The sequence below is a fragment of the Sorex araneus genome, chromosome 6 (assembly GCF_027595985.1).
Source record: "Sorex araneus isolate mSorAra2 chromosome 6, mSorAra2.pri, whole genome shotgun sequence".
Taxonomy (NCBI): domain Eukaryota; kingdom Metazoa; phylum Chordata; class Mammalia; order Eulipotyphla; family Soricidae; genus Sorex; species Sorex araneus.
In genome coordinates, this window is record NC_073307.1 from 14,546,948 (window position 1) to 14,574,288 (window position 27,341).

At 49.5% G+C, this 27,341-nt stretch overlaps 1 protein-coding gene across 2 annotated transcripts in view; it reads left to right on the forward strand.

Annotated features, from left to right (window-relative positions):
- Positions 1-27,341, forward strand: part of KCNN2 (potassium calcium-activated channel subfamily N member 2) — a 351,854-nt gene that overhangs the window by 209,181 nt on the left and 115,332 nt on the right. For both annotated transcript variants that reach the window (XM_055141490.1, XM_004612730.2), the window contains 3 exons: positions 3,911-4,101; positions 4,988-6,366; positions 7,060-7,155. In XM_055141490.1, the coding sequence (XP_054997465.1) occupies positions 4,080-4,101; positions 4,988-6,366; positions 7,060-7,155 (1,497 nt within the window). In that variant the 5' untranslated portion in view covers positions 3,911-4,079. The remainder of the gene's footprint in view (positions 1-3,910; positions 4,102-4,987; positions 6,367-7,059; positions 7,156-27,341) is intronic.

A 27,341-nucleotide genomic window follows, 5' to 3' on the forward strand; every position in this document is an offset into this window, starting at 1 on the left:
TTTTAATTTAAGAATACATACCATGGGGCTGTAGCAATAGCACAGCAGGTAGGGTGTTTGCCTTGCACACGGCAGACCCGGGTTCGATTCCCAGCATCCCATATGGTTCCCTGAGCACCGCCAGGAGTAATTCCTGAGTGCAAGAGCCAGGAATAAACCCTGTGCAATGCCGGATGTGACCCAAAAAGCAATAAATAAATACATACATACATACATAAAAAGAATACATACCATGATTGTTATTCTAAATATTGTCCATCAAATACAATTTATTTATTACAAAGTTAGGAGACTACATGACTTCAGAGTAACTTGTTTAATATTTGCACTGTTTTGAAAGACACAGGTGTTTTTGTGCAAAGAAAACACTTAGGAAGCCCCGAGTCCACATTTGAATGTACTGCTTAGCATCTTAGCAAACATGCTCCTTCTGCCTCTCTGTCCTGTACAACCACTGCATTGACTTGTGGGCAAAGGAAAAAGTGAATGCCAGAAAAGCATTGATTTGGCAGACCAAGATTTCCCTCCACTGACTGTGGGGACCAGATACCGCAGACTCCCACGGCCATTGAGCTCACGGCCCCAGAGAACCCCAGAGGCACCCCCAGCAATAAAGCTTGCTTTCTAAAAAACAACCAAGTGACCAACTATAGATAATACCCGTGAAAAAATTTTGAGCCCGTGGTATGATGTCAGTAAGTGCAAACACCCCGAGTATATTCCCCCGAGTCCCTAGAGTCTGGGAAAACTTCCTTCTCATACTAGGTGTGAGCGTTATAAGCATGTGCACAAGCTGAAAATACAGCATGGAGGGGAGAATAATTGCTTGCTTCTGTAAGAAAAAAAAACAGGTGTTTTTAATTTTTAAAAAGGAGACTGGCAATAAAAGGTATTTGGATGATTCCATTTGAAATGCATTTTGTGGAAGAGTATGACCTCTGGTGTTAAACTAGAGAAATTCCAGCACTGAAACATTTTGATGGCGGAAAGTAAAGCAAATGTAATTTTGAGTTTTTCACTGGGGCTGCTTGCCCTGTTTCAGGGTTTATCTTCCAATCTTTATTTATTCATTTGTTTATTTACTTATTTATTTATTTATTTATTTATTCCATGCCTGTCCGTTCCTTTTTGGCACTCAGAAATATGAGTATCTGCTATTGCTACTGATTTTTTACCCTGATGGCTTGACACTTTACATGTATCCCTATAATCCTTTGCATTAAAAAAAAAAAAGGAAAGCACACATATTTTCAAAATTTACCTCAAGGATTCAAATTCCTTTGCTGATTTTATGAGTGAATAAGAGTGAGGGGGGAAAAATGGTGATTAAAAAAAAAAAAAAGATCCTAGGGGGCTGGAGTGATAGCACAGCGGGTAGGTCATTTGCCTTGCATGTGGCCGACCCAGGTTCGATTCCCAGCATCCCATATGGTCCCCTGAGCACCGCCAGGGGTAATTCCTGAGTGCAAAGCCAGGAGTGACCCCTGTGCATTTCGGGTGTGACCCAAAAAGCAAAAAAAAAAAAAATCCTATTGACTTATTTCCTCATAATGTTCTCCTCTTGCTTATCTTCCCTCTGTTGATGGTGATGTTGCAAGACCCAGGATTCCTGTTCCGAGGGGGGGGGTGCTCCTCAACGGGTCGTGCTCAGACAGGAGGGCAGTGTGGCTGGCACCAGGAACACAGACAGCAGAGCTGGTAGCATGCATGAAGAACACGAGCAGGATTGAATGTACAGCCTCAAGCTCATGGCCTGAGTCATCTCTAGGCCCCCAACAACTCAACACGGCACTGTCATAGCTCAGCAGTGTAAGACGCCCCAACAAAGAATTTATAGGGATTAGACTAAAATTAAAAGGAATGGTTGGGGTCCCCTATGACTTCCCATCTGCTTACAAATGGGGGCGTTTTCCTCTCCTCCAAGGCAGACACTTAGTAACAAGCTTTGGTAAATGGGCCTGAACTGGCTTCCTGAAAGGAAGGTGAATGCTGTGTGACTTGCTCTCCCCTCTCTGATTAGTGTGTGCCCCACTATTTTAGTGCTTTTAAATTAAATTTTTTCTTTAATTAAATCACTATGAGATTAACAGTTACAAAGCTGTCCATGATTGGGTTTCAATGTTCCAGGGACAGTCTCTTCACCAGAATACATTTCCCACCACCAGTGTCCCCAGTTTTTCGAACTGTTGGCAGAAGCACCATTTGCCATTCGCCATTCTTTAGTCTTGAGTTTTTGTATTCTGGCAGTCCTTTGTTCTGTAAGCCGTATTTCCACCTCTTTGGGTATTTGAGCTCCCCCATCCCTCTCCCTCCCTTGAATCACTTCCGTGAGCAAGGGTACCTCCCTGCATCCTTGAGGTAGATCCTAGGAAACACTCTTTGGGCAGGATTCCTGGCATTATACCTAATCCCGTTCAAAGGCATGGAGCTGTACATGGCAGAGAATACAAGAAACAAGTAAGTGTTCTCCCACTTGTTTATTAAACCTCTATTAAAAGGTTCCACTTGGCCATTTTAGAAAATCAAGTCCACAGAGAAACTACATATTTTTTGCTTCTCTCTTATAACTCTAGTATCAAATATAATGTGGGTAAAAACGATGGTGATTTTTTTTTGGAGGGGTTTATGTAATCGTTCATCTAAATTTAGGAAAGGCTGATAAAAGTATTAATTTACCATGGTAACGCGTTTTTTGACATATTTCAATTTATAAAGGTGAATCAGACTTTTTTTTCTAATTTTATTATTGCATCAGCTATATACAGCAATTAGACAAAGACTCTCCAGTTGGTTACAGAGTGCACATAAACGGGGGGGGGGGGGGGGGGGGTGGATTTTGTGTCTGAGTTCAATTTTGCTCCGGTTCAGGAGGTGAATGACTTTAAATTTGGAAGCCCTCGGTGTAGATTTCAATTATTCATTAGAGTTCTTCTTTGGAGAAGTCACTCTCATCGCACAATCCTTGCCCTGTCTATTCTACTCCCCAATACACCGGGAGCCTGGCTCCCGATTCCAAACCCCCTGAATAGCATTGCCAAAAAAAAAAAAAAATCTTAATAAATGGTAAACTCCGTAGCTGTCTCTACAGTTCACTCAGTCACATTCTGTGTGTAAGCCAGGTCACTGAGACCGGCAAATTCAGCTAATACGCATTGTTGTAAGCAGTGAGCTGTGGGGACATTGTTTAATCCATGTCCAGGAGATATCCCCAAATGAATTATTCACTCCCGGCATTGAAAACACGCGCACTGATGCTGGAGCAGGTACCAGGTAAGCACGTTTAGGGCAGCTGCCGAGTAGAATGTCAAGAAATTGGATCCTGAGAAGACCTCCAATTACCTAATGAGGGTGTTCTGTTTCTCTTCTATTTCTTGGTCTCTCTAACTCGTTCTATTCTTCCCCATCTTCCGAAGTCAGGTGTCAGCAAGCGCAGTGTGGAGTGGAAATAAACGTTCCTCTGCCGCCCCCCGCCCCCCGCCCCGGCTTTCCTTTTCTTTCCCGGAGGCTGGAATTTCCCCTCCACGGAGAAATCCCCCCCCCCCCTTGCAACCCTCAAGATGGAGCTGAAACAAAGAACCCTGGAAAGGAGACCCCTACCGTTTCCTGCCGGCGTCTCTTTCCTCCAGCGCGGGGGGAAATTCGCGAGACACCGCATGGCAGCGGCTTGGATGGGCGTTTATGGCAGAGATCGATAAAAGCCGCGCCCGGCTGGAGGGACACCCCCGCCGGGGCCCCGGGGGACGCTCGCGTCGCCCGGATCCATGGAGCGGCGGGGCAGCTCCAGCCCACCCGTGGGAAACCGCCCCGGCCGGGCCCTGCTCCCGCCCCTCCCTGCGGTCAGGGCTCGGCGGGGACGCCGCTGGCCGCGCGCGCCGCGCTGACCCGCCCTGGCTTTGTGTCTCCGCTGCAGGTGGGGAGGAGGAAGAGGAGCCCCCGAGCCACCGGCTCAGCGACCCGCGGACCCCGCCGCCCGCCGCCGCCTCGCCGGGACCCTGCCCGGAGCCCTCGGACCTGCCCGCCGGGGCGGCCGGACCCGGCCAGTGGCCGAGACCCGGCGGCCGGGGGGGCAGCGGCCCCCCATGTTCGGCAAAAGGCTCAAATGTGAGCGGCGGGAACGGGGAAAGCCCTCCGCCCCCGCCAGGGGGACCCGGGAAGCCCGTGTGGGTTTCTCCCGGGGATGGCGGGGATCCCCTCCTCCGGCCCCGCCCCCATCCTCCCCCAGCCGGGGGAGCCGAGGCCCTTAACCCTTCCCGTGCCGCCGCGCTCCCAGTTCCGAGCGCAGCCCCGCGCGCGCGAGCCTCGGCCGGGGAGGGGCGGCGGGACTAGGCGTAGCCGAGCCTGCCGTGATCTCGCAGCCGCCGCCCAATTGGGGGGTGGGGTGGGGTAAAGGCTCAAGCCCTGGGGGGGTGAAGGGGGGTTCCCAAGGCCCTAGAAGCACGGTCATAGCCAGTCGCCAAACTTTTGCTCTTCCAAGCCGGGGCTCCCCCAGTTTCGTGGTAGTGCTGCACAGATCGCCCGCCGTCCGCATGGGCGGGGGGAGGGGGGCGTGGGGTTGGGGTGTCGATCTGCAGCTCGATCAAGCATGCATGGGGTCGCGGGAGCCGCTTGGGTTGCGCATTGTCCCCCGTGCCGGGCTGGGGGGTGGCCCGGGTGCTGCAGTGCTGGTGCGAGTGATCCAGGCTGCAGGTCCGGCACGAGTTAAGGAGGCGGCAGCCCCCGCCGGAGGAACACCCCCCTTTTGTTGGTCTTTCCCCCCGCCCGCTGCAGCCCTGCTGCACAGCTTATGGGCTTCCCATCCTCGGTGGTCTCCGGGGCCGTCCTCAGCAGCAGCTGCACCTCCCCGCCCCCCCGCCCCACCTCGGTCGGTCCTAGCCAACGTACCCAAGGGGGGGTCCTTCCTGCAGCTCTCCCCCCATCTCCATCTCACTCTTACACATCCGCTCCCCCAAAGGCGCGCGCCCCGCAAACTCCGTCTCGGTCCCCGCAGGTGATGTCATGCCCATTGTTTTGGTGCGCCCAGCCAATGGGGCTCGCCGCCTGGATTCTACCGGAGCCGGCATGGGCCCTTCCTCGAACCAGCAGCAGGAGTCCCCGCTCCCGACCATAACGCATTGCGCAGGGTGCACCACCGCCTGGTCTCCCTGCAGCTTTAACAGCCCCGACATGGAAACCCCATTGCAGTTCCAGCGCGGCTTCTTCTCAGAGCAGCAGCAGCAGCAGCCGCCGCCGCCGCAGCAGCCGCCGCCGCCGCCGCGCTCCTCACACCTGCATTGCCAGCCGCCGCCGCCGCCGAGCCAGGACAAGCCGTGCCCGCCCTTCGCGTCCCTCCCGCACCCTCAGCACCGCCCGCACCTCGGGCACCAGCCGCCGGGCAGCGGCGGCAGCAGCCCATGCCTCCGGTGCAACAGCTGCGCCTCCTCCGGGGCCCCGGGGGCGGGGGCGGGGGCGGGGGATAACCTGTCCCTGCTGCTCCGCACCTCCTCGCCCGGCGGCGCCTTCCGGACCCGCACCTCGTCGCCGCTGTCGGGCTCGTCGTGCTGCTGCTGCTGCTCGTCGCGCCGGGGCAGCCAGCTCAATGTGAGCGAGCTGACGCCGTCCAGCCATGCCAGTGCGCTCCGGCAGCAGTTCGCGCAGCAGCCGCCGTCCGCCTCCCAGTACCACCAGTGCCACAGCCTGCAGCCCGCCGCCAGCCCCACGGGCAGCCTGGGCAGCCTGGGCTCCGGGCCCCCGCTCTCGCACCACCACCACCACCACCACCAACACCACCCCCCGCCCCCGGCGCACTACCAGCAGCACCAGCAGCCCCCGGCGCGCCGCGAGAGCAACCCCTTCACCGAAATAGCCATGAGCAGCTGCAGGTACAACGGGGGCGTCATGCGGCCGCTCAGCAACTTGAGCGCGTCCCGCCGGAACCTGCACGAGATGGACTCGGAGGCGCAGCCCCTGCAGCCCCCCGCGGCCGTCGGAGGCGGTGGAGGAGGAGGAGGAGGAGGAGGCGGCGGCGGCGGCGGCGGCGGTGGTGGCACCGCGTCCTCCCCGTCTGCAGCGGCCGCCGCCGCCGCCGCTTCGTCCTCAGCCCCGGAGATCGTGGTGTCCAAGCCGGAGCACAACAACTCCAACAACCTGGCGCTCTATGGAGCCGGCGGCGGCGGCGGCAGCACCGGCGGCGGCGGCAGCGGCCACGGCAGCAGCAGCGGCACCAAGTCCAGCAAGAAGAAGAACCAGAACATCGGCTACAAGCTGGGCCACCGGCGCGCCCTGTTCGAGAAGCGCAAGCGGCTCAGCGACTACGCGCTCATCTTCGGCATGTTCGGCATCGTGGTCATGGTCATCGAGACCGAGCTGTCTTGGGGCGCCTACGACAAGGTATGCCACCCGCCCCGCCGCTGCCGGTCCCCCTCCCGCGGTCCCTGAAGCCAGGGCTCCCGGCCCCGGGGAATACGGGCACTGGTCGGAGCATCCCCTCCGCCCCGCGCCTCCCACATCCCCCTGCCTGCGAGTTCCTAGCCCGCCTTCCCCCCTGAGGACGCAGGTGCCCCAAGTGGCCCGCCGAGCTCCAGCTGGCACTTGCGCCCGGAGTCTGCGAGGCAACTCGCCTCTGCGCGCAGCCAAAGTTGTGAAGGCGGAGTGCCCGGCGCGGTCGGGCTCCTGAGCCGCGCGCTTCCAGGAGACCTTGGGGGAGGGAAAAGGACACTTCGCGCGGGCCCTCTCCTGCAGCTTGGGATCGGGGATGCCCAGTGTTACCCCGACTCATCAGCTCAGGAGCTTGTTTCTTCCACGGGTTTGCTGGGCTCGGAGGGTGATGGTGGCGTGGACGGTGCTGCTCCAGCACCCGCCCGCCTTCCATCCTCTTTCCGCGCCACTCACTGCCTTTGGAGACCAAGTGACCTGACAGACCCCTGGGCCCCGGTGGGTGCCCTCCCATCCTTCCAGCCTCCCCCAACGCCCAGCCTGAGAGCTCAGGTCCTCTTGGAGGGGGTACTGACCTAGCCTCGGGGTCTGGCGGGAGGGGGAAAGGTCTTGCTCTCTTAAACGTGCTTCCCTATGACTATGTTGCAGGCGTCGCTGTACTCCTTAGCTCTGAAATGCCTTATCAGTCTCTCCACGATCATCCTGCTCGGTCTGATCATCGTGTACCACGCCAGGGAAATACAGGTAATTTAGGTTCTGATGTTTATGAATGACCCAAAGCCCGGTCGCCGGCCTGGAGAAGCGCAGGGTAGCAGACAGACAGAGCAGCTGCCTGCCGGCCCGCCTGCCCTTGCCCGAGGTGACCGAAGACACGGGCTGTGTTCTCCGATGCTAGCACCCCACCTGAGCCTCCCGAAAAGACACCCCAACAGTGCAGCGTGCCAGCGTGCCTGGGTTCTTAGGGCGGATTGTCCAACGAAGGCCAGAGTCGCCCCGCTGCTCTCAAGGTTGCTTCACTTCTCAGTACCTAGCACTTCATGTGTTTGCCTGCAGACCAGCTATGCACCCTTCTCGGGCTGTCCAGTCGCCTGGGTTCTCATTTGTTGGTTTGATGTGCTTTGACTTCCGTTTGTTCGATAACACCTCTTTCTGGTAGGGACACCCTTCGGGAAATTGTGTCCATCTATATTCACTCCCGGAATGTAGCTGCTAGAGGAGAATAGGCACTTGGTTCTCTTTAAAGCTCTACCCCTTTTTTCATGCCCCCACCCCATCCCAGTGTTAAAAGACAATAGATCTGGGTTAATCTTAGACAAAATTCGTGCATTTCGGTACTTTCTTATTTTCATAGCCTTTTTTTTTCATTTTAGATGTCCTGTGAGAGCAAAAGCCACTGCCCTTGAGAGTTGTGTGATTAGAAAAGTAAATGTTTGTCTTTTTAAAAACATTTGTTAAATTTTATCGAATCACTGTGAGATGGTTACAGGCTTTCATGTTTGAGTTACAATCTCACAATGATCAAACACCCATCCCTGCACCAGTGCACATTCCCCACCACCAAAATCCCGGGTATATCCCCCCCTTTCCCACCCTGCCTCCATGGCAGACAATATTCCCCATATTCTCTCTCTACTTTTGGGCATTATAGCCTGCAACACAGACACTGAGAGGTCATCATGTTTGGTTCATTATCTACTTTAGGCGTTTTTACCCAGTTCCCAGGAAAGCCGGTTTTCACCCTTGGTCTTTGGGGGAAGGGAATTGAGTAAATGTTTGTCTTGTCAACAGCACCCAGGAATGCTGCTCTTAGCTTTGTCTCCTACCCACCACCAGAATACTTAGACTAAAATCCATGGGGCACCACATTTTAGGTTGTTTACTCTGCTGTAATTGGCAGAGTAGTAATTTCCCAGTAATCAGGAATATTAAGGTCATAGGTTAAAATATCTTGAGTTTTCCAAAAATTAAAAGATTTCATGGTTGAGAACACAGACTAATTTGTGTTTTCGGATTCGGCGAGTATTTGTTAGCTGTCAGTGGACCTCGGAAATAAGCCCTCCTGCCCTTTGAATAAAAAACAAGGTTAATAACTTTTCACTTAAATAATTTAGTATTGATTATTAGTTTATGTTGTGTTAGCATCAACAAACCTATACTCCCTAGGGAAGAAATAGGTTTTAACTGTTGCCCAAAGAAAGGGTAAAGTACTCATGACCCCCAGGAGGAGAGAGAAATCTCTCCATCTAGCTTTCAGATTTGCAGAAACTGAAAACTGTGTGGCTCAAGGGATGAAATTAGAGAATGAGTATTAGAGAGAGTAAGAATATCAAAAGGTGTGTTGGGAAACAAACACCAAAATTGTAACCATATACAATTCTTTCTTTAATTCAGTACTAGTGACTGTGGACTTTTGAAATTCTTAGTCATTTTGAAGAGCTGCTAAAATATAACTTATGTGAGGACGGTTTCATTTATCATGGAAAAATTAGGTGCTAAGATTGGGAAGGAACAAAATAGGCCTCAGGGTCTTTCGGCCCATTTTTTCAGGAGAGTAAACTAAGGTCAGAAGGATTGCATAACTTGCCAATTCCATCACTGGACCGTCTCTCTAAATTCACAGATTTTCTTATCCCAATCCCCTCAAAAGAGTATTAGAGTATCTAAATAAATTTTTGTTTAAATGAAGTAACTGAGGGCCAGAGATGCGGCCCAAGTGGCAGAGCTTGTGTCTGGCACATGTGCTCTGTCCCTGGCACCTGGTTACCGTTACTCTAAGTACTGCTGGCAGTGCCTCACCCCACAATTCAAAATTAATGACCTGGGGCCAGAGAACAGTGCAGTGGGGAAGGTGCTTGCCTTGCAAATGGCCTATCCAGGTTCAGTCCCCGGTAAGTACCCCATACAGTCCCTGAGTCCTCCTAGAAGTGATCACTAAGTGCAGAGCCAGGAGTAAGCCCTCAGCACTGCAGGGTGTGGCCCCCAAACTGAAAAGTAATTAAGCGATTCATTTAAAAATCAAGTCACCTAAATGAGTTATTTTTTTGTTTAGAAATTAAAGTGTTTCTACTTTGCTCTGGAAAAAAAGAATCATGTTTTATTATCATCAATGTCATTATCATTATCATCACCATTAAATATCTTCTTGTATTGTCTACTTGAAACATGTACAGGGAAGGAAATCTGGTGGTGTTAACCTGAAGAGCAGCATAAAACCACACTATAAAATTATTGAGAGGTATTTTTAAAAAAATAGCACACAGGAGTCAAAAAGAAGTTGCCAAATGTTAATGATGTGTTATAAAAAATACAGATATCGTATCAGAACTCTGGGAGCTTATAGACACTGCAAATTTACAGAAAGTCACGTGTTCACAGATTCTTTCACACTGTATAGAATTCCACTCAGCTGATCTTAAGGAGTATTTCTTTCTACAAATGGATATACCGCTGAGTGTATGCATGACGTAGGTGACACAAATGGGGACATGGATCATCCCTGGCAGGCACAACAACACACAGTGTAATTCTTGGCTATGGGAGAAAGTCTTAAGAAACCACAGAACACCCATATTTTAAATATTATATAGCAACCAAGCAACCACCCTTAAGCCAATATAGGATAGGTGCCTGGCCTACTATCTAGTGAGTCGGTACCTTTTGTACTCAGTGTTTTATCTGGAGTAATAACCCCCGCCTTAAATCATGGTCGTCAATTCTTGCTGGGGCTGCTTTTCAAATGAATATATAAATATAGGGTGACTGAGCTAGAATCTCAAGGATCAGAAACATGAGGAATTTTGTCATTTATCAAGGGAGTAGTCAGGATATTTATCCAGGAATATTCATTTTTGAATGCCTGAGAGAAACTCTGAAAGCAAGTGCACACCTGTTTGAACTAAACCCCTATTCAGTTGTTCTATCATACCTGTAGAGGGTGTATGTGTGCTTGTGTGTGTGTGTGTGTGTGTGTTCTAAGTCATAAGCAAATTGGAAATTATCAGTTTACTATAAGGAATTTCAAATATGTCAATTGGCTGTGAGCTAAGGAATGAGATGCAGGGGGGTCATGTTACCATTCCGAGAATGTCCTTGGATGCAGAAGAGAGTCGAAAATGACAGGTTTTATTTTTAGCATGTCCGTATGACGATTGGGAAGAGAGAGCTGGCAAGTGTGGGCTTCTGGCACATGATGCAGTTTCTCACTGTATTCGGGAAAAGCATGAGGATAGTCAAAGGTTCTGGCTCTCTGTCTGCCAGAATCGCTTAATCAAGCTTGGGGAGTCCCTGACATTTCCATGGAGAACCTTGGAAAGCGGGTCAGTGTGACCTTTCACAACTGTTGATGACATATTTCGGGGAAAAGGAGATGGTTCAGGTGCTGGTTCCGGAAGTGCTTGTTTGGAAACAGTGGGAGAGGGAGCCTTGGGAAGAACCCAGCTGAGGAAATTTTAACTTCAGGTTCATTTTTCAGTACCACAGACAGCTCAATGCCAGGGCTCCAGCTTGTTCATTTCACTAATTGCTTTCATATATCCCCCAGCAGAAAAAAAAATAGGCAATCCATTTTCTGCCCCGATACTTACATAAAATCAGATATAGTTAGGAGCACATTCTCAGCTAAGTAGATATTTGATTTTTTTTCAAGTAGACTTTTCTCTTTGCTTCCCTCTCCTCTGGGGCTTGGAAAGCGTTTTGCTGGTGGAAGGAATCCAGAACAAAGTAGAGATCCTCTTAAGCTCTCCAGCATCATTAAAAGTGAGTGTGGGATTTCACTTGATTGTCCCAGTATCCCTGCTCCATCATGGCTGCAAGATTGTTCAGTATTGGCTGAGAGGCAGACTGCCCCTTTCTAAGCTGAGAAAGAAAACCACTTGGACTAGTTGCCAATCTCTGGTTCTTGTGGAATTTTGCAGAAATGGTGGGTACTGTTTTTCAAGACATTTTTGTTGGATGTTGTGACGCTAATAGTGTCATAGAAGAAATGGCATTCAGGGAAACTGATTTTTTTGGGGGGTGGCGGGGGTGCCTTTTGCTGAGAACTGATGCTCACAATTTCCTTTGCCGTTGCTTAATAGAGTTGGATGATAGAGGCCTAAAAATGGGAAGGACCACGATGAGTGATTCTCTCTACCCGTGCATGGACACCGCATAGCGGAGGGGAAAAGGAGGGAAGGCAGGACCTTATCTGTCTTTCAGCACTTCTCAGCTGGTTGGGGAACAATAGCCATAGCCGTGGATGTACTCAGTGGACTTGGAAACTCACCTTCAGTGGGCCAGAGAGGCGTGTTTCTGCACCCATCCACAGAGCACGTGCAGGTCCTTTCCTGAACAAACAGGAAATGCTGCCTCTTGGAGTTGCTATTATTGACCTCTATTTTTTTTGGGGGGGGTGTCACACCGGCGATGCACAGGGGTTACTCCTGGCTCTGCACTCAGGAATTACTCCTGGCGGTGCTTGGGGGACCATATGGGATGCTGGGAAGAGAACCCGGGTCGGCCTCGTGCAAGGCAAACGCCCTACCCACTGTGCTATCATTCCAGCCCTTGGAATTGCTATTATTAAGAAAACAGTCCCGTGTAGTGAAAATCCTTCAAATGGTACCCAAGAGTTTATCACTGTGGAGAGTCACTTCCGCCTCCTCGCAGTCCACTTCCTTGGAGGCAGCCTGTGCGACGCCTCTCTGCAGTGCCCCCAGAAAGCTCAGGTGTGGTCAGATGTGCCTTAGGTCCGCACAGTCTTCGATCCATCCATCTCGGAGGTTTTGCCTCATCAGCATGCAAAGGCCTGGCTCTTCCCAAGCCGCCACTTGCCTCATTTCATGCATGCACCGAGGTGTGCTGATAAGAAGTGACTTTTGAGGCGTTTGCTTTTGCACACACAGTACCAAGAGCGCCCTGTCCTTATACTTCTCTCGTGGAATTTCAGTATATCCGCGTGGTAAATACCCCTCTGGTGCACACTTGCATCAGGGGAGGGCTTGCGTTTCAAATGGAAGGTGTTGCCACACAGATAGCTCTTCCAAAAGTGCTCCCAGCTATTTCCCCCGGCCCCATGCTCCGTATCAGCATCAGTGTTCATTCTTAGAGAACTGGCCTTTGGCCTTTTGAAGTCTAAAATGTTTCTTTTTGGGCTGTGGTCCAGCCAGGCTGTGTTCCGGGCTTACTTCTTGCTCTGCACTCCAGAATTACTCCGAGAGGTGCTCAGGGGACCGTACGGGATGCCGGGAATCAAACCCAGATTGTCTGCATGCAAAGCAAGCGCCGTATGCTGTACTTGGTATATTATCTCTCTGGTCCCAAAGTTCAAAAGACTTTATCTTCCTGATATTTTTTTCTGGTGAAAAAAGAATTTAAGGAGAAAACTCAGGGCTGTAAGTGATATTCGCCATGCTGGGCAGTGCCTGGTCATGCATTATCTAATCTGCTAACAAATTCAATCAACATTATAAACGGGCCAGTCAGTCATTACCAAGTCGTAGTTTGATGACTTAGAAAACTTGAGAGGCCTTTGGTAAAGATGAAGGAAGGTACAGTAGAAGGGGTGACCATCAGTGGGGTTCTGCGTCTCTGCTCTTTCTCTTCTCTGGGAGCATCTGTCGGTAGGTGACCCCAGTGTCCACGAGGCTCCCCAGGAGAGCAAGGTGGACATCTCACGTGAATTAACGTTATCTGCCGTGCGGTGCTCATTCCGCAGCCTGAGTGTCTGTGGCCAGCAGCTTCTGCGGCCGTGGTAATAGGAAGCCTCATGCCCCTGACTCGGAGCCTCGCTGTCGGGCTGCGCGTGCTCAGGACTCGTTTGCTCGGCCTGCCTGTGTGAAGGGCTCTGCATTATTAACAGCGTGACACTAAATAAAGCTGTCCGCTGTGCTTACAGAGCAGCATCACAAATGAATGGGGAGTGCAACTTTAGGGTTCCCGCCGTGGACTTGCTTCCCGGGCAAACCTGCTCCCAGTCATGTTTTTCTGTAGCTTGGAGTGAGCGGGGCAGGGGTGGGGCGGGGGCAGTGCATGGCCCCGTCCTCACCCTTCAGCGTAAACAGGAGCCTGCACTGATTTAACTTCTTGAAGAGGCTTTTCAGGGCCTTCCTGCTTGCTCGTTAGGATGGCGCACAGACAATGGTGTGTTACTGTGGGAGTTTATTTTTAACCTGAAACTCCTCAAGGATTCCAGAGACTGTGAATAGGGAGCGGAAAGGTTATGGGGAACTCCCTTCTGCTGTCTGTGGGAAAATTGATCCTCTGCTTCCAGTCTGAACACCTCATGAGTGCTCACCACATCCAGCCTGTCCATTTCCAGAAAGCTCTGCGTTTGCAAAGATTTTTCAAACAAAGGCTGGGCGTGTGGACAGGAATCTGGCTTTATTTGACACACTTAACATTTTAGAAGTTTCTCCGCTTTGCCAGGACAAAGGAGAGTTCCAGAAAAATAAAAAGAGGTGGGGCTGAAGCAGTAGAACAATGGGTAGGGTATTTGCCTTGCATGCGGCTGACTTGGGTTTGATTCCCTGAGTTCCATATGGTCCCCTGAGCACCGCCAGGAGTGATCCCTGAGCATCGTTGGGTGTGAAGCAAAAAGAGAGAGAGAGAGAGAGAGAGAGAGAGAGAGAGAGAGAGAGAGAGAGAGAGAGAGAGAGGTCACAGAAATCCTCAGAAGCCATGAATGTCCCACCCTGTGCTAAAAGGAATTTCCCTGTCCCTGGCTGAGAGGGAGCCACCCCCAGCAGGGGCAAGTTGTACTGGAAAGGCCAACAGACCATTAGCATTCTGGTGAGGGGGCAAGAGTGAAGAGGAATTAAAGCTCAGACCCAGGCCGGAAGTCAAAGGGATAGCCCAACAGGTAGGAGGTGACGAGAGAGCAAGGGAGAGTCTAAGGATGACTCCCAGGGTTTGGGGTGCAGCTGCTGCACCCGTGGGGTGCAGGGGAAGGTCACCCACAGTGGACAAGGTATGGAATCAGAAATCTCGGCATCTTCTGTTGACTGTTTCTGTGGTGCCAGGGAAATTGAGAGCTGGGTGGTAATTTAGATGGGAAAGTTCTGGGCTAGAGATTACTTGGGCCCATTGGAATAGATAAAGGTCACTTGGGGCATCTGGAGAGAGAGAAGTTGATCAATCACCCATGTTAGAGGCGGAAGAAAGGATCCATGAAGAGGAAGAGGAATGATTTACCCTAGCAGTGGACGTGGGAAGGGGCAAGGAGACCTTACGAGCAGTCTCTAATATTGAGGGGGGAAAAAATCCCTTTGGAACCTGACCAGTTGAAGGTCATTACTGACCTTGAGCAGTTTGGAGAGTGGTGGAGATGCAGACTTCAGTTCCCAGTGGAACAAAATGTGTTTCTTCCCTGGCACCTAGTTGCAGGGCAAATGATCCACATTAGTTAGATCTCTCTCTGTTCCTTTCTAAAATTATTCCCCACAGGGCTGAGGATGACTCTGATTGCCTTAGCCGAGAGCGGCTGTTCAGCTGAGTCTCCTGTTTAGATCAAAGAGGTCCCCAACACCTCAGGTGGAAGCTGCCAGAGGGGGGTTATTCCCCTTCATCAAAAGTGCTACCTTTTGGGGCAGAAGGTAAAACACGGGTGGTATAAGATCTATGCCCGGCACGTAGGAAGCCCTGACTTTGGGCGGTAAAGCTCCCTCTGAGCACCACTGGGTGGAGCCGTGGTGGGCCTGAGCGCCCACGGCGAGCATCCCCTTAGAAAGCAAAAAGCAAAAGGAAGTCGGTGCAGTACACTCGCTACTGATAGTTCATTTTCAGCCGTCGCTTCGCACGTGCTGCTAGCAGGAAACGCTTGTAAATGGTGTGGCTCCGCATCTGCCCGCCCTGCTAAGCAGTCTTGGTTTCAGACCCACATCTCAGCCTGTCCGGATTATCCACACCTTTGCGTTTTGCGTTCGGTCACAGGCGCTCTGCCTGAGCTTTTGAATTGGTGGAAGATTCTCTTCCCTACGCAGAGTCAGCTGTCGTGGCCGAGAACCGGGGGCCATGCCTGACACTGGTGCCCCCCGACCGTGTGCACCCTATTCTGAGTTCTGGGCAGACGTGAGTTTGCAGTGCGGGCCTTCAGACACCCAGCTCAAGGTCTGAGCGAGTGGCAGGCAGAGTTCAGGAGACCTTGTCTTTTGGTGGTCTGTTTGGTTTTGTGGGGGAGCCATCTGCTCCTCTGTGACGGTGGGTGCAGCCTTTCCAGTCATCGCAACTCCCCGAACCCTGACGGTCTGACAAGCAGCTCACGCATCTCTGCAGGAATGTCATGAGCGCGACCAAGTCCTCCCGATTTCGTCTTCCTTGTGAGCTTGGACTCCGGATCTCCCGGATGCTTAACGCATCCCTGGAAGGAAGAACACCAGGCACAGCTCATCCCAGCCACAATCAGGCAAATGTCATGACAGGGGCTCTTATTAATATTTTTAAATGACGTTATCTTTGGGGGTCACACTGGCAATGATGGAGGCGACTCCCGACTCTGCTGGACAGTGCTCCTGAAGTTCTCAAGAGAACAGCATAGCACAAGGATCAAACCAGAGTTGGCAGCTGCGAGGCAAGCGCCTAAATCCCTGTACGACCTCTCTGGCCCTGAATATTTTTCTCCCCAGATCATCCAGTCAGTAATTATTTATGTTAGAAAATTCTAAAGCAGAAGCCAGGAGAAAGGATATGTTCATTTTGTCTCACCACCCAGAGTGGTTGATTAGTTTGGTTCTAATGCATTTAGATTGACTAGATGGTCACGGTCAAGTGCTCTGCCTTGGCAGATAGAAACTTGATGTTCTATCCATGGAATTTTCTATTAATTTCCTTGCGATGTTAAGCTCACTGAATAGTTCCAACCTTTTTTTTCCCTGATATATAAATGGAATCAATATGATCTGTTCTCTTACCCTTTTTGTTTTCTTTTTAAGTTTGGACACTTAAGAAAATTACAAGGAACCTATTAAAATAACTTCTGTAATGAGCCCTCTTGCCGATGGACTTTTGTCAGTATCTCTGATGATTTCGTAAGGATGAATTGCCAAGCTAGAATTGACTGAGTTAAAGGCTCCTTGAGGCAACTAGTAGTTTGTCAAATTGTCCTTCCAAAGTACATATAGAGCACTAAATTCAATAACCGATTGGATTATTTTTTGGAGGGTCTTACTCCAGTTCAACTGTTACTTTATTTTTATTTTCATTGAAAAACCTTTTGTTGCTTTGGCGGGCCATTCCTGACAGTGTTCAGGGCTTGCTCTTTGCTCTGTGCTTAGAGGTCACACCTGACAGTGCGTGGGATCAAACTGTGGCCAGTTGCATGGCAAGAGCCTTACCCCTGTATTAACTTACTGGCCTGCAACTTTAATTTGGCACTTGATACCTAGTAAATCCAGGGAATTGCTTCTCTTTTCTTTTTTATTCGTTCCTCTTTTTCCATGACTTTTGGTTTCTAGATATTGACAGACCTGGTTTGCAAAAGAATATATCTATATTTGTGGGGCCAGAGTAGTAGTACAGTTGGTAGGGCACTTACCTTGTACAGGGTCAACTTGGGTTTGATCGCCAGCACCCCGTATGGTCCCCCAAGCCCTCCTAGGAGTGATCGCTGAATGCAGAGCCAGGAGTAAGGTCCAAGCATTTGTAGTGTGCCCCCCAAACAAAACAAAAAGAATATTCCCAGTTAGTAATTCGTGTTTATATGAAAACAATATGAAAGCAGTATCGGAAGATCCCTTCATCCCCTACATTCAAATAGTTTCAATGCTTTTTATTATGTGAAGTTTAAAACCATCATTAGTGGGATGCTTGGCTCCCCAATTTCCCACTATACAGTCATCTTTGGCCTGTTTACTGTGTATTTGCTTTTTGGGTTGGGGGTTGTTTTATTTTTTGTTTGTCCATTTGTTTTTCTTTCAGCCTAACCTGGTGACTTTGTGTAGCCTCCTGAGTCAGTGTGTCTGGGCCTTGACCCAACTCTTCCTCTAACTGGCAAGATACTTCATCTCTCTGAACTTCCATTTCCCTATTTTTGCAAGGGGCATCGGAGAGGCCTGTCTCTTATACCAGTTGGGCAAGAAAGGGTACAACGGGGAGGGTTTAAGAGAGCTAATATATATGTATATATATATTATTATTCTCCTCCCTTTATATGATATATAAAGGGAGGAGAATGCTGCCTGGCATGTGCTGAAGGCTATGTGGGTATCAGCTGCCGGTTATTGTTAGCTATTTTGGGATTCGTTGGGGTGGAAAGGGGAAGACTTGGTGCCCAGCATTTCTGGGCTTTGGGACACACTGATGCATGGTTTTTTTTTTATTTGCTCTTTTCTTAACAAGACTTAAAGGAGCGAACAGAAACAAAAAGGTGAACTTGCAGTGTTGATCTGTTGACTAACGCGCACACACACACACACATACACACATGCACGCACACACACATGCACACACACGTGCAACAAAATGCAGTTAAAAAAAAAAAGTGTAGTCTCCAATAGGCACCACTAGCATACTTTTGTAACCTGAATTAGTTCTGAGTCCCATTGCCCGCTGCTGGCTCTCTGAGGTCTCTGTTCCTCTTGACTGGGCTGCCTCGGATCCGTCAGCCCCACTGAACTCCATGCCGGTATCTGTTACAGAGATAGTCTGTTCGCACCCCAGCAGTTGACTCTCCATGCTTTCTGCCAGCAACTTGGCAAGTAGCATTAACTCCTTCAGGCACCTCCTTCCCACTAATTAGGGCCCTGGTGGCTTAAAAGAGTTAAGCGTGACTCTCTGAAAAGTCAGCAAAGGGAATAAGTTGGATCATGGAAAATTCTGGCATTAACCCCCCGTTGGAAGGACAAGAGGTCATAAACAGCTCCAGGCATATTGGTAACTGCGTGAGTGGGCATCCTTTGCAGCTGCCATTCATTGTAGGCTAATGCCATATTTAAATCCAAAGCATGTCCCCCTTCCGGTCTGGGTTTCTTTCTGGGGAGAGTTTTGTTTAGTATATGCCACTGCTCCCTGGCATGGAGCTGGGGATCCAGTGATCTGAAGGCTTTGAGAAGGATTGTTGTGACTCAAGAGAGCAGGCGATATCTGAGAATGTTCTCGGCACGATGACTGGCTTTCCTCCTCCTCAGGGAGCCTGCACCCTCTCTTCCATGTTTCAAGCAATCATCGGCCAAGTCTATGCTGACCTGGGTAGATGAGTTTCGGAAATTCTTCCACGCACATCATTTATCCTATGCTTTCTTGACTATTCTGAGCATTTTAACCCAATTACGTTTTGGCCCCTAAGTGTTCAGATGAGATTGTTTCCAAGTAATCCGATTATTGAAATTTGAATCAATGATCTTTCTTAGTCACTGAGATAGTCTCCGTCTTACCCAAGAGGCATTAGCCTCCCCAAGAAATGCTATGCAACATTTATATGCTAGCGTTGACGCAAACGTTCTGCATTTTGGAGAGGATGTGCTAGAGTGTAGGTGTCACGGTTTTGACCTAGGATAATGCTTTTCTTAGATTATTGTATTACTGTCACGACAGTTGCAAAATACCTGGCTGCTTATTCCTTGAATTGCTTCTTCTTTTTTTTTTTCTGGACTGGGTGACTAAAAGGAATTTTTATTCCAGTTCAGGCTATTTAAAATCACAGGCTTTTCCCCACGCTGGCCTACGTGGCGTGGAGTACACCATACTATGAGGCGCAGGAAGGGGGATGAGGGGGAAAAATTAAAAAAAAAAATGGAAAAGGAAAAAGAGAAAAAAAAGAGAGAGAGAGAGTTATGTCAACTATAGTGAGTTTTGTGTTGAAATATGGAATGTAATCAAGGTAAAGAAAAAATGAAGTGAAATTCATTAGTTATACAGTAGGGGGTAGGGGGTGGGGGCGGGGGGTAAACTGGGGTTCCTGGTGGTGGAATTTGGGCACTGGTGATGGGATGGGTGTTTGAATATTGTATAACTGACATATAAACCTGAGAACTTTGTAACTTTCCACATGGTGATTTAATAAAAATTTAAAAAAAAAAAAAATCACAGGCTTTTGCAATCACAGGTTATTTAAAACATCACGAAGATTAATATTTGTTGAGGTTGCATGCATGTAAATAATAGAAAAGGAAGGGACACAAGACTTACTCATAGTCACTGCACACTTTTACAAAGGTCGGTCTGGTATGTGGAGACAAATACCCAGGCAGTTACTGACATCAAGCTTATTCTATTTGAATTTCACTATGAAACTTTAAAAGTCTGGGCCTTCACAAACTTACCGTCAGCCCCGTTTCATATTGCCAAATCCCCTCCAACTTGGAAAAAGTTCACAGATAAAAGAGCACACTTTGTTCTTTGTCCTTTGAAGTGGCAGTGGCTTCAGATGTTTGGATAGTTAACTGTGCTATCAGTTTAAAGCATGGACTGGCTTTAAGGTCATGGGGAGCGTCACTGATGTTAATGCACCTTGTTGAGAAATACTTTAAGTAGAATTTTGGGGGCCAGAGCGATAGTACAGCAGGTAGGGTGCTTGCCTTGCACTCGACTGACCCTGGTTCTATCTTTGTGATCTCATACGGTCCTCCGAGTACCGCCAGGAGTAATTCCTGAGTGTGGAGCTAGGAGTAACCCCTGAGCATTGCTGGTGTGAACCCCGAGAAGAAAAAAACATATCTTGAGTAGAATTTTACTTCTTTCCCATGGATATTTTACTCCAGTGTCACGCATAGTTCTCCTTCATCAATGATACGAAGGATACTTCACGGAAATGCATGTGGACCAACCTTCAGAAAATAAGCAGAAGAGAATCAAAGAGAACTCTCTGGCATGCGTCTTTGGGGGGACTTACAGGAGGTGGGGGTACAGCAGTGGAATGAGACACAAAAACTCTCTGTGGCTTGAATAGCTTTTTAATACCATATCGAAAGGCTCACTGTGGTTTTTGTTTTTTCCCCCTTCGGCCTCTCTGTCTTGCCTGGCTCTGTGCTGTCTCTCCTTTGCTAATCCTTCCTGTTTCCACTGCTGCTATTGGTCACACAGTCCTGTGCTCTGGAACTCGAGGACAAGCCACCAGCTGGCATGCCCAGCATCTCGCTTAACCTGGGCACACAGATGGCTTCAGCTGTGGCTCTTGGAATCAACCAGTCCACTGAGTATGCCGGTCCCATCGCCCTTGGCTGCCCCCAGCCACAGAGGAAACGTGCGCTCGTGTTGGAGTTTCGGGCTGTGTCTCTGTGGACGGGGCCTGTGCAGTACAGTGGTGCCAAGCTCCAGCATTGGGGCAATGGAGAGTGGGATGAAGGCTCTTCTTCATCACACCCCGTTATTAGGAGCCACATGACTCTAGGGAGGAACCACGTTCTGCCAAGGCCAAGAGAAAGCAGTATTAGGGGGCTGAGAGGAGGGGTCCCTGGCTTCTGGACCCCTCTGATACTGGCCATGTTCTCAGGCCAAATCTAATTTTTTTTAAAAAAAATTGGATTGTTCTTTTCCCCTCCCCATGTTGGTTCAATGATGTCCTGTCCACTCGCTTGCCCCCAAGCAGTGCTGCTGTTTCACCCTCCTTTCTTAGACAGGAGACATGGCCACGGGTCCTGAGATGACCCCCCCCCCCCCGCCCGCATCCGACAGGTCAGCACAGCGGGGCTCTGACACCATCACTGTCACTTCTCTTTGCCTGTGGGCTCCCATCAGCCCAGCGGGCTTCCCTCTCCTGACTCAGGTGTTTCCATCACCTGTTCTCCAGTCTTGGGTTCCCTGGGGAGCCTTCTGAGGAAACTCAAGCTGTTTTGAAATTGCCAGTCCCCCGTGCGTTCCTCGCCCAGCTCTGGCCCTGAGGGACCTGTGGGGGAGAAGGACTGATTCCCCTCTCGCCCCTGTGGCAGGACATATAGAGAGGCAGGAGGACTTAGAGACAGCACTGAGGTCCACGGCTGGTGCCTGAATATGGGATGAGGTTTCGTGTGAAACCCGGGGGCAAAGTCCAGGGCCCGAGCACAGTTACAGCTGCTCAGCAAAGTCTAGACCCTTGGGGACACAAGGCGGGAGGCGTCTAGCATTGCCCCTGGGCCCAGGTTGGCAGTTGGGAGCCCTGGTGATGGATCTAGATATGCCGAGGGTTAAAGCTGGACTTCCCCTTGAGCACCTCTGAGAAGCCACTTGTAAGTGCCCCTTCCCCCATTCTGTTTATCTGGGATCGTGATTCTGGAGCTTTCCTTGGGGACAGTCATGCACACAGTCCTTCTGTCTTCATCTGTGAACTGGGGACAGTCGTGGAGCCCTCTTAGCCCATTTGCCGTTTCAGGCCAGCTCACCCTCATGGCCTCACATAGCCTAAGTGCCTGCTCAGAGTTTTCTCCATAACGTCCACCGAGTGCAGAAGACATCTCACTGTGTCCGTTTAGAACTCCACTGACTGGGCTCGCGTCCAGCGAGACGTTGGCCTAGGCTAAGGGTGAAGTCGTGTGTGACTTCACTGATAGCTCCTCGGGAAAGGAGTCAGGTCTTAGAGGCCTGGGAGCAGAAAGTGCCAGGGGTGCACCCATCACCTGGGCTCTGGCTTCCCAGGGTGCCCCCCGGACCCTGAGAGGTGGCTCTCGAAGCCATGTCGCCTCACTGCAGTGGCTCCCCTTGGTGTTTCTCGCCCTTCACTGAGGCAGCCTTGAAGCCTTGGCGAGTTGTTCTCCAACTTGATGCTTTATCATCTTCAGTGCCGCCTGCGTTTCTGTTCCCTCTGAACCGTATCGCAAGTTGCTGAATTGTGGGTTAACTCCTAGGGTTCCTGTGGGACCTTGCCACTGCTCTTGGGAAGGCTCTCTGTCTCTGTCTCTCTTCCCACCGTCCTCTCTCTCTCTGTCTCTCTCTCTCTCTCTCACACACACTCTCTTTCACCCCCCCCCTCTCTCTCACACACACACACATACACACATGCTTGGGAAAGAGGGATAAAACAAAGATAGACCTTGAGAAATGTTGACAGGTCAAGAAACCGGAATAATAATTCAGAGCTTAACAGTATACACTGGGTGTGCATAGAATAAACACATTTACACATTTCAACTATTATGGGGGGCCACACCCAACAGTGCCCAGGACTGAGTCTTGACTCTGTGCTTAGGGATCACTCCTGGAGGCCCTTGGGGAACGGCGTGGGATGTTGGGGATCAAACAGAGTTTGGCTGTGTGCAAGGCAAGTGCTTTAACCCCTATGCTAGCTCTCCAGGACCTCCCCACACACCCCGCTGTTTTCAATGACTTTGGAAACATTTCTTTTCGTTCTCCTCTCTTAATAATCTGCAGTCATCCTTTTCTTCTGTGACTGTACAAATGGGCAATCCAGCTTCTCTGGCAGCCTTCCAAAGTGCCTGTCACCTCTGATCCCTTCTAGGAGAAACAGCCCCTTTGGGCAGATCTCAAACCGGAAGAGGTTCCGCCAGGAGTCCCTCACTCACGTGAACTTGAGTGAGAACGGTGCCTCGCAGGGGCCTCTGTGTGAGGTAGTTGCTACTCCAGCATCCGTAGTTTATTCCGGGATTGTCATCATGTTCTCCGTGTCCATATGATGACATTTAAGGACTCTAGGAACTGGGAGGCAATGACGCTTCTCTCTCCGGAACTTTGAGACAGAAAAAGGAAGCCACCTGGGGGAGAATCCCTCTCCCGAGCAGGAGTCAGCATTTCCTGCATCTGAGGAGAAACCTTTGTTTCCTTTGATCCCAAGCACCGAACCAGAAGTAGCCCCGAGCACTGGGTATGAGCATAAAATAAACACACACGTGATTTGGGCTGGAGGAATGGCCCAAGCAGGAGAAACATATGCTTAGTATGTGTGAATCTGACGTTGATCCTCAACTCTGCATGCTCAGCCCACCCCTATTGCTGTGTGACCTTGGTGACATCATCCCAGCACCAAATCAACCCCCCCAACTTCAGCTATTCTCACTGTGCATCCTCCCTTTAGAAAAATGAATGAAGGTGCTGGTTCTGAGAGCTGGAACGTGAAAGGGCTGGAGCACAGGCCTTGCATGCAGGAGCCCTGGGTTTGATCCCCAGAACCACAAGGTCCTCTCAACACTACTGGGAATTCCCCTCCAGCGCCCCCCCCCACACACAGCACAGCCAGGGAGACCCTTAAATCCCTCCAAAAGGAATGAAAAATCAAGCGGATAATTTTAAAGGCACACGAAGTGGATAATCTTAAAGACACGTGATGATTGGTGCTATTCAGCTTCAAGCTTTCCTCTAGTCTGTTTGTGTTTCCTCTCCTGCCCCTCATTTGAAACGTGTTGGGGGGATCGTGGGTGCCGCAGAGGTGGATGAATGGGGCTTCTCGGGGATCCTGCAACTGAGTGGACTTGTCTGCAGTTATCGCGAGGCGTAGCACAGCGTTCGTTTCCCTGGGTCCCTGCTCCTGAATCTGCATCTCTCAGTGACTGTGGGGTCTGTCTGTTCCCGTGCCTGTCTTTGCCCATCGCTCTTGCACATAGTCTTGCCTCTAAAATTAGGTGTTAATAAAGGAGGAGTGAGAGAAGGAAACAGATATTCCTTCAGGGACGTGCAGAAAGACTGACTGCCTGAACAGGTCTGGGCGTCTTAGGAGGGAAAGTGAAACCCAGGAAGACTGAGTGGAGTTTGTAAGGACCGCCAGGGACTTCGAAGCAGGCACCGCATTGAGTTAGAGAACTGCCTCTCACTCAAGTGACTATCGTAGGACAAGATAAAATTCAGAGTCAGGCACGCTAGCTTCCTGCTTCATGGCTAATCCTTGAAAGGGAAAAAGAATACCAAAATAACCAGCTTCGGCCAGACACACAAGGGTAAGGGTACTTGTAGACATAGTATTTCCTTTAATCCCCACTTAGTATTCCTATGCTAAGGGTACTTGTAGACATAGTATTTCCTTTAATCCCCACTGTCCTTCCCGTGCAGTTAACTTCCAAAGATCTTTACTTTTGCCACTTAGTCCCTAGGGTCAGGTATGAAAAAAAAAATTAAATCTGGAACCAATGAGAAATGTGCCACTTTCCATATCTGTTGATAACCAGATTTGTTAACGGCTTGAAAATTGATGAGGAAGAGTGTTTCTTCCGAAATTCCCAGTCTGCCCACTTGAGCTCACGGCCGGGGAGTCAGGAGACCGAGCTGGAGCGAGCTCTATCCGTGATGAACTGTTCTGCAAAATACATCTGATTCCATCTTTGCTATTGGCCTCTGGGGGTTATTGAGAAAGAGCCACAGAGATGGGAGAGAAGCCAATACGCAATTAGCCAAGGAAGTGAGGTCGAGGAGTGGAAAGAGGGCAGATGACGGTAATAAAAACCTGGATGGTTCCCGAGTATCTGCCACGCGTCACTCCCTACTGTGGTTGCCAGCTCAACACCAGGATCGTTTGTGGACCACTTTTTTTTTTTTCATTTTCCCCTCGTGGGAGCACACAACTGTACTGATATGCGGGGAGAGGTTGCTCGGGAAGGAGATGTCTCTCATGCTAGATGCTCCTGCTCCCACTCACGGCCCAGTTGGTGGCCACTGTCCACAGCCCTCCAATGACTAATATTTCTTTGGGCCACAGCGGGGCAGTCTGGCATGAGTTTGCCATTCCTTTTCTGCCACCTCAAATAGAATAAACTGAGTTACTTCTCTGTGCAGGTAAGCTATGGACTTTTGACTAAAGCAGATACTCCGTTTCAAGAATAATCACTAGGAAATTACCTAATCCACCCCCTTCCCCCAATATGGACAGATCTCTTGGGGCTGGAGTGATAGCACAGCAGGTAGGGCGTTTGTCTTGCATGCGGCTGACCCGGGTTCGATTCCCAGCATCCATATGTTCCCCCGAGCACCACCAGGGTGCAGAGCCAGGAGTAACCCCTGTGTATCGTTGCGTGTGACCCAAAAAGTAAAAAAAAAATATGGATGGATCTCTCCCATCCCTTATGAATACGTTAATTGTCGTAAGTGCAGAATGAATTGGGTATGTGAAATGCCCAGCCTTAGAGTATCAGAGCTGCACTTTGTGCCCCCTTCTGCTAATTATTAAATTCTTTGAGTCTGAAGATTTAGTGAATTTCTGGCCTTCCTCCTTCTGCTTTTGTTTTGCTCCTTCCTCTTTTTCTCCTCCATTGTCTTTCTGTCTTCTCTCCCTTCTTTTTTCCCTTTCTCTCTTTCACCTCCTTTTTACAACATTGAACACATTTGACCGCGGACACTAAAGCCATCCATTGTTTTGTCTCTCTCATACTTGATATTGGCAGACACACTTGTATCTTGATTTGCATCAGGGCTTTTGGTCACAAGGATCATCTTGGACAAAAAACCAAATCCCTTCCTATGGTCTATGAAGTGCTTAGTGATTTAGTGAGCTGATCTTTTCCACGTCTTCTGTCTGATTCATTATCACCTTTATGCATTTGTGCAGTGTGCACGCGCATACACACACACACACACACACACACACACACACACACACAAACCCCACAGTATAGAGAGCCAAAGTTCTGCTGTCATTTGTTTTTATTATTATTTTATTTTTTAGAAACTCCTATGTGCTAGAATCTAAGCTCTTTTTTAATTTTTAAATTTTTAAGAGCATTACAAAGCCATTCATAATTGAATTTCAGTCATACAGTATTCCAACATCCATCCCTCCACCAGCACCAGTATCCCCGGGATCCCTCCATCACCCCCTTACCCCCACCCCCTGCCTGCTTCTTTGGCAGGCACCTTTCTTCTCTATCTCTGTCTCTCTGTCTCTCTCTCTCTTTCTTTCTCTCTCTGTCTCCTTTTGGGCATTGTGGTTTGCAATATTGATACTGAAAGGTTATCAAGAATATCCCTTACCTACTTTTAACACTCAGATCCTGTCCAGCGTGATCATTCCCTCTGCTGTCATTCTTTAAACTTTCTTCACTTCTCCATGTACATTTTACCTGGAATATTTTGTTCATGGGCTGGAGCGATAGAACAGTGGTAAGGCGTTCGCCTTTCACATGGCCGACCCATGTTCGATTCCTCCACCCCTCTCGGAGAGCCCGGCAAGCTACTGAGAGTATCGCGCCCGAATGGCAGAGCCTGGCAGGCTACCCACGCGTATTGGATATGCCAAAAACAGTAACAATAAGTCTCACAATGAGAGACGTTACTGGTGCCCACTCGAGCAAATCGATGAACAACGGGATGACAGTGACAGTGACAGTGATTCTGTTCATATCTATCAACTTTATCCTATTCAGAGCTCATGATATAATAATTCTGATAATGTAATGTCATTATAAATGATGATTATGATGATGATGATGATGATGATACTAAATGGGTAATATTAGCTCAGCCCTTTCTGGGTGTCAGGGCTCATGCTAAGAGCTTTGCTTGGATTATCTTATGACTGCATCATAATGTAGTAAATGATGGAGTGAACTGAGGAAGTTGACTTGTTCAAGATCACAATGCTTGGGTATTGGTAGTGACTTTTCAAGTAGGAAGGTGACTGGATTTTCCTGCCTGGTAGATGAGCTTCTCGACTGGCCAGCGCTATTTTACTGATCTCTGCATCTTGGCAAAAGCAAGCCTGAACTCCGGATTCAGTGCTTGTTCCATCAGATTTGCTCTTATTTATGCTCATCTCTTCAGTCTTCATTCACCTCTGCACATTTTTTTGAGTGTAAAAGCAGAGAGGGAAACTGTTGTTTGTGTTTCCTCACATTTTTGTATATTTTGTCTGCTAATTAAAAAAATCATGTTATCCTCAAATTCCATTTTTAGCAATTGCCCAAGTTTGGAATATAATATGTTCAAAAGAGTGTGGAACTTGGAAATTCCCGCTGCCTAAGTCAGAAAGATTGAGGTTCCTTCTCTTCTCTTTCTCTCCCTCTCTCTCTCTCCACCCCCCTCCCTCCATCCCTCCCGCCCTCCTTCTCTCTCTCTCTCTCTCTCTCTCTCTCTCTCTCTCCCTTTCTCTCACTCTGTGTGTGTGTTCTCAT